The 7,019-nt window shown below is 30.0% G+C and overlaps 1 protein-coding gene across 1 annotated transcript; it reads right to left on the minus strand.

Moving 5' to 3' along the window:
* Positions 1–2,627: 2,627 nt before the first annotated feature.
* LOC117174976 (3-hydroxyisobutyrate dehydrogenase, mitochondrial) lies at positions 2,628–6,810 on the minus strand. Its single transcript, XM_033364453.1, has 7 exons — positions 6,473–6,810; positions 6,181–6,260; positions 5,227–5,405; positions 5,003–5,124; positions 4,054–4,267; positions 3,272–3,398; positions 2,628–2,890 (listed from the first exon to the last, which is right to left on the minus strand). Exons 1-7 carry the CDS (start codon positions 6,522–6,524, stop codon positions 2,702–2,704), a joined length of 963 nt encoding a protein of 320 aa, XP_033220344.1. The 5' UTR covers positions 6,525–6,810; the 3' UTR covers positions 2,628–2,701.
* Between the last annotated feature and the right edge of the window lie 209 nt (positions 6,811–7,019).

Below are 7,019 nucleotides of genomic sequence, written 5' to 3' on the forward strand. Positions count from 1 at the left end.
CAGTAATTGCGAATTTTCGCAATTAAATTATTAAATTCGGAATTAAATTATTAAATTTAAATTAGAAAAATTTATTTTTAATATTAAAAAATGAATATTTCACAAAATAGCTGAATCTTCAACACGAAAATATGCAACTTCAACAAGAATGCAAGAATTTTCTGTTAAAATTATTAATCTTTAATCAAACAAGAAATTAATTCTGAAGAAAGTAGTTCAACTTTTAAGTAAGTATTTAGTTAAATTGTGAATAAAAAAGATGAATTTTCACTAAAAAAATATATCAGTTGATTCAGTTGAACAAAATTTAATTTTAATTTAATTTAATTTTATACCAAATAGTTAAATTTTCAAATCAAAAAGTCTAATTTTCCACAAAAAAGTTGAATTTTCATACCGTAAACATTATATTCAACAAAAAAATTTATTTTCAAACAAAGAGTTGAATTTACAAATAAAATTATAAATGTTTAACAAAATAAAAATAAATTTTTAATCAAGTACTTTAATTTTCAACTAAGGACTTGAATTTTCAACCTAAAAAGATGAATTTTAAATAAAAATTGTATCCCATTTAAGACAGCATAGGAAAATCGTTGCCACCCCCCTGTCAAAAAAAAACTACGAAATTTATGCACGATCGCAAATATACACGGCCACAAATATGCACGTGGTTGCAGTTTTAAAATGAATGTGAACACTGTAATTAAAAAATATAAATAAAGTGGAATTTTCCGTTTTATTATATTCAAAGTAAAAAAATGGTTTAAATCAATAAGGGAGTCCCCCACGCGTTTCACATACAATCGTTGTAGAAAATACGACCCCTCCCCCCCGAAAATATTTCTGGAACCGTCCTCGTCTACGCTATTATAGTTTTGAAAATTGAATGACTCATAATTTCATCAACAAATTTTTTGTTGCAAACCGAAAAAAAATATGTTTGATGTAATTTCCTTTTATAAAGATAGTATTTCGTTGGCATAAACCGTACACAGGAAATGATTGAGTGCAATTATTTTGCTCTTTTCCCTGTTCCCATATTTTATTCTCATTTTCAAAATAATCGTTTTCCTCTGTTTTATAGGAAATTCAAGAATTAATAGAACTCAATGAAAAATCCAGCTATTTTTATTTAGAAGATCATTCATTTCCATTGATTCTGTAATTGAAAACTTCGTCTTTTTTGTTAGAAAATCAATCTTCTTGTTTCGAAAGTCAACTACTGATTTCGAAGTTAAGCTACTTTATTGAAATTCCTTTTATTAGTCGAAGATTCGTCTCTTTGGCTAAAAATAATGTTTTATTTTTGTTGGAAATTAATTTTTTTAACACCCACTCAAATATTCCAGTTTTCTTTGGAAATTGATCATTTATAATTTTGTGAGGGGAAGTGTAAGGAATGAGGAAAGCGAAACTAGGGGAAATTAGGGGCAATAAAAGGGGAGTAGGCGATCGAGGGGGGATGAGAGAAAGGAAAGAGATGAAAAATTGATAAAGGGGAAGTAAGAGAAGTAGAATAAGGTGAAGTAGGGGAAATTAGGGGAAGTATATTAAAGGAAGTTAAGAAAAATAAAGGGAAAGTAGGGGAAATGAGGATAGGGGTAGTCGAGGAAGTAGGTGAAAATGAGGGGAGTGTAATTATATTAAGTATGGGAAATAATGAGAGAGAAGGAGAAGTATAAGTAGGGAAAATGAGAGTAGGGAAGTAGTAGTAGTAAGCGGAAATGAGTAGACGGGAAGTAGAGGGAAATGAGAGGAAATGAGGGGTGGGCAAGTAAGTTGAAGTAGTAGAAATCAGAGGAAATAAAGGGTGATTAGATGAAGTACGGGGAATGAGGGAAAGGGAAGTGAGTTGGAGTGAGAGAAGGGGAAGTGAGGAAAAATTAGAAAATGTTAAGTAAGGAAAGTAAGGGTAAATGTAGGTTATTAAATAGAGGGAAATAAGGGGAGGAAAACTAGGGGAACTAAAGAGATAAAAGAGGAACAAAATTAGATAAAGTAGTGGAAATGAGAGGAGTGGAAGTAGGGAAAGTGAGGGTAAATTAATTAAGTGGAATTAAATGAAGTAAGGGAAATTAGGGGAAATGAAAAAAGAGAATGGAAAGTATGGGGAGGTAAAGAAGGGTAAATAAGAAGAAATGGAGGTAGGGAAAGTAAGACAAATTAGGGGAAATAAAGGAAGAGTATGGGGAATGAGGGACAGTGAAGTAGGGGAAGCGAGGGGAAGTAATTGGAGTGGTATTAAATGAAGTAAGGGAAATTTGGGGAAATGAAAAGGCAGTATGGGAAGTGTGCGAAGGGGATTTTTTCGGATTGTGGTAAGGGGGAGGAGGTTTAATAAGAAGAAATTGGGGAGGGGAAGTAGGGGTAGTTAAGAGAAATAAAGGTAGAGTATGGGAAATGGGGGAAAGTGATGACGGCGAATGAGTGAGGGTAAATGAGGATGTGGAAGTAGGAGAAGAGAGGGAAGAGGGGAAAGTAGAAGAAAATGAAGTTGTGGAAGGGTGAACGAGGATGAAGTCTACTTGACTATATGTATACACTATATAAAGAATAATAAATTATAAATAACTTTTTCAATTATAATTTTATTTTAAAAGGACATAAAAAATAGTGTCTAAAAATAATTGGTATCTACATTGTGTAGGCTATAATTAAAAGTTTAATGCTTAAGAATTAAAATATAAAATTACATAGGCTAAACTTTTTTAACATCTTTCAAAAATTGATAAATGACACTGAAATCTTTATCTGCATAACCTTTCGCTACAACTGTCAAATAAATCTGATGGGCCAATGAACCAAGAAAAACTGGAGTTTGGGTTCTATTTGCAACAGTTTGCGCTAATCCTAGATCCTTAGACATCAAGGTTGATCCAAATCCCCCCTGAAAATATTATTTTTTATTTTTATTTGTGATGTTTTATATAAATAATTATGTAAGGCTGTGTAACACTTATACTATTTCCACCATAGCGAAATTTCTTTTTAACAAACTCATGTTCACACGAAACGAGATGTCGAATTGGACGTTTTGGGAAATTTACTAAAAGGTACGGAAGACAGTTGATGAGCAATTAAAACATTTTGGAGCGGGTACATCTTTATTAGAGCCTTTCAATTAATTTCACAAACTTTCAACTCGATTTATCATTTGACGTGGTCATAGGTTGGCGAAAATAAATGTCGGGGTAAGGTAGAAATCGGATCTTATATGGCCTTAATAATTAAACTTAATATTCTGCAATAAAAGTTCGTTTTCAGCAACCTTGTAGTCATTACTGCTGGGAACATTGGGAACAAGTCCTGGAACTGGATTGTAAAGTTCAGAAGACCAACATCTCCCTGAACTCGAATTCACAATTTCTGCCAGTATTTTCGAATCTAATCCCAACCTAAATTTAAAAAAAGAAATAATGGTTTTGAAAAACAAGTTTTTTTATACCTAGGGTAAATTGATAATTGAATAAGATATCAATAAGACTAATATACAAAAGAAAAAAGTCCTCTATAATTTTAAAGTGTAGACAATAATATTGTGTAGGCTGCGTTCTAATTATAGATTCCTGTTACCAACATGATTCTGTACCATGGTAAGAAAAGGGTTCGTGTCCGTGTTAAACTTGGAACGCCATCTGCCACCTTTTTGAAGAACTCACATATAATATCAGTAACGCTGTTTTCAAAGATGCAAAAAGGGGAAATCGAATCCATAAAACAAGACTCTGTCTAGATCATCATTACAAGAGGGAATGTATAAAACCCACATTGGTAACTGTGTTGGTAAAGGAATCTATAACAAGTCGCTCAGAAGTTAGATTTAGAGTCCGTCGGGTTATTTGTAGACAGCGTGACTGATATTATATTTTAGTTCTTCGAAAGGTGGCAGATGATACTAGAAATATATAGCACAGACAGGAACCTCTGTTTAAGCATGAAGCATAGCCATGTCGGTAACATGTCGGTAACAGGAATCTATCATTATAACGCAGGCTATATACAGCTACTGCAGACAATAATAAATGAGATTTTTTAAATAAAATATTTTACCTTTCACCAAGATTAAATGCTTCAGCGGTGCCAATCATACTGATTGCGAGAAGCATATTGTTGCAGAGTTTAGCAACTTGGCCCATTCCAACTTTATCACCACAATGAATAATCTTGGATCCCATAGCTTCTAGCACTGGTGTTGCATTTTCGAAGTTTTTATTTGAACCACCAACCATAAAAGTTAAGGTACCTGCTTCAGCGGCATTTACCCCTGTAAAAATAATAACATATTATTATAACAATTATCGGTAGTTTATTTATTTACATTTTTCCAGATATTCAAAAGTAACCCTTAAATCTAAAAAATTCAAAATATTCAAACTGAATCGAAAAGTAAAGGAATGTTTAATTTAAGACAATTATCGTGCCAAAAATCAGATCTCTCAAGAAATAGAATGTCTATGATTTTAAGGATCAAAATAATATTACTAATAATGTTAATTTGAATGAAAACATTATTTTCAATTAAGAAACTTTAAAACCTAAAATGAAGATTTGTTACAGTTTCCATATTTGAAAGTAAATTTTTCTATTCATCGGTTTTTTATCAAAAGCGTTGAAAATAGAAATATTCTTCTATAGAAATATTAAAAATGTATTGGTTTCAATCATTTTAAATTTGTTTGCATAAATGCTCCGTACATTACAATGTTGATATTTCTAATTCAAAGTTTAATTAAAAGTGGAAAAATTTGAAATTAAAAAGTTCCCTATCGAATTATTTCAATACTGATATACACATTTGAAAACTTGTTTGACTATTTAATAATTTTTTAATATAAAAATTGAACTATGGGTATCCAAAATTGAATTTCTTCAATTTGAAACGGTTGTAAGTGCCGCCCAAATGAAAAAAAAATTTTATTTGATGGTTTTAAAATTGTGCAATTTTAAATTTCAATTTAATAAAATAAAATTCATAAAATTTATAAATATATAAAATTACCTCCAGAGACAGGTCCATCGATGAATCTGATATTTCTTTTATCGGCTTCTTGTGCTACTGTTTCAGAAACAGACGGATCTATCGTACTACTATCAATAAAAAGTGCATTCTTTTTTGCTGAGCTGAAAAAATTTTTTTTTTTGTACATAATATATGCTACATATTAGGTTTACAAAAAATATAAATAAAGTTATAGCTATCTTATCTGCTTCTTATCGATATACCTCAAAATACCTTTATCACCAATGTAGCAATCCAAAACATGTTTGTTTGATGGTAACATTGATACTAAAATTTCGGAATTTTCCGAAACTTCTCCTACACTATGAGCACTTTTTGCTCCAGACTCGCATATTTTTGTAACAGCCGCTTCATTAACATCAAATACTGTCAATTTAAATCCCTAAAATAAGATAACATGTAATTAAAAACCAAAATTTGGAATAACTGCTAATCTGCTAAAAGATTCTGAATTCTTAAATTCGAGCCCAATTTTCTTTAAAAAGTTTTAATTCTGCAAAATAAAAAAAAAATCCCTTAAAATCTCGGAGAACATTTTTATTCAACCATTTGGAAAATCTTTTAAAATATTCTCTGAAACTAAATTTTTCAACAAAAAAATCATGAAAAATGTTGTAGGAATCTTAGGAATTTTTTTTTCAATTTTATAAACTTTTTTAAATCTTCTAAAATCCTTCGAAATCACCTTTTAAAAATATATTTTCAAAACAATATTTTTTTGAATTTTCTCAGCAATCTTAATAATTTTAATGAATATTTTTAAACCTTTCAAAATTCTTAAAAACCTTCAAAATTTTATTCCAGAATTTTACAAATATATGTTTTGTTTTACATTTTTCGAAATCTTTTCGATTTTATCTGAAAATTAATTTTTCAAAATAAAAAATTATTTTAAATTTCCCCAGGAACCTAAAGGAATATTATTTATTCTATTGAATACAAGCATTTTTTATGAAATGTTTCTTTAAAGTGTTCTACATTCTGGTCCGAAATTTTAGGAAATAATTTTAAATGTTTTAAAATCTTTTTCACTTTTTCTTAAAATTAATTTTTCAAAATAAAAACTTATTTGAAATTTCGCCCAGGCATATTCAGAACAAATTTTCATTTTTTTTTTTTGAGATAAATATGTATAGTAGATAAAAATGTTAATGTACCCTTTTCAGGAGATTTTTAGCCATACGGCTTCCCATTTGGCCCAATCCGACAAAGCCAACAGTGGAAATATCTCGCGTTCCTGATAAGGAAAAAAACTCTTATATGCTCTTATTTAGAAAAACTAATAATATTAGCAGTTCCAACTGGAACTTGAAAATAGTAGTATGGTCATCTTCACTAGCGAAGAATAATAAAATGTATTTCCTTAAACATCATTTTACAAATAAAACAAAAAAATACTTATCAACTCTTTTCGAAAAAAAAGGGAAAAAAATAAATTCAACAGCTTACCTTTTTTCACCGAATAAGACAGTGATCTTTGGAGAACAACAGAATATCCCATTTTCTCAGTTTCGATTTGTCCAGCTGTAGATAATAATTGCAGAGAAAGACTCGAGGCAAACTAAAGTAACAAACAAAATTCTTTACGACCCGATGTCAATTAAATGCGAATTACAGCTGAATGAATTCATTCGCTCCCACGACAGAGATATTTTTAATCGACTGTTGTGAAAGAAAGTTCCTGTTGGCGTCACATTTTTATCGAAGGTCCACAGTCTATAATTTCGCCCCACTGTCTCGAAAAAAGAAAAATCTACCTTGCACTAAAAAAAAAAAACTAGTGTAACCAGTGGAAAATCATGCTTGAATGAAAAAATATGGAACTGATATGATGTTATAACAGAAAAATAATGTCTTATCTATCATCTGACTAGTGACACTACTGAGTCAAAAATATGATAAGATTATAGACGAACAGATACAGAATAAAATCCTCACGTACTTTATTATTGTGTATTATTATTTTTTTAATGATTATTATCTAAGGGTTATATAT

The sequence above is a fragment of the Belonocnema kinseyi genome, chromosome 6 (genome assembly GCF_010883055.1).
Source record: "Belonocnema kinseyi isolate 2016_QV_RU_SX_M_011 chromosome 6, B_treatae_v1, whole genome shotgun sequence".
NCBI lineage: Eukaryota > Metazoa > Arthropoda > Insecta > Hymenoptera > Cynipidae > Belonocnema > Belonocnema kinseyi.

Coding starts and splice junctions, on each gene's coding strand:
- LOC117174976 (XM_033364453.1), bottom strand. CDS start 6,524: ATGGGATATTCTGTTGTTCTCCAAAGATCACTGTCTTATTCGGTGAAA. Junction 4,268..5,002: donor CGATGGACCTGTCTCTGGAG/GTAATTTTATAT, acceptor TTATTTTTACAG/GGGTAAATGCCGCTGAAGCA. Junction 3,399..4,053: donor GCATTTAATCTTGGTGAAAG/GTAAAATATTTT, acceptor TTTTAAATTTAG/GTTGGGATTAGATTCGAAAA.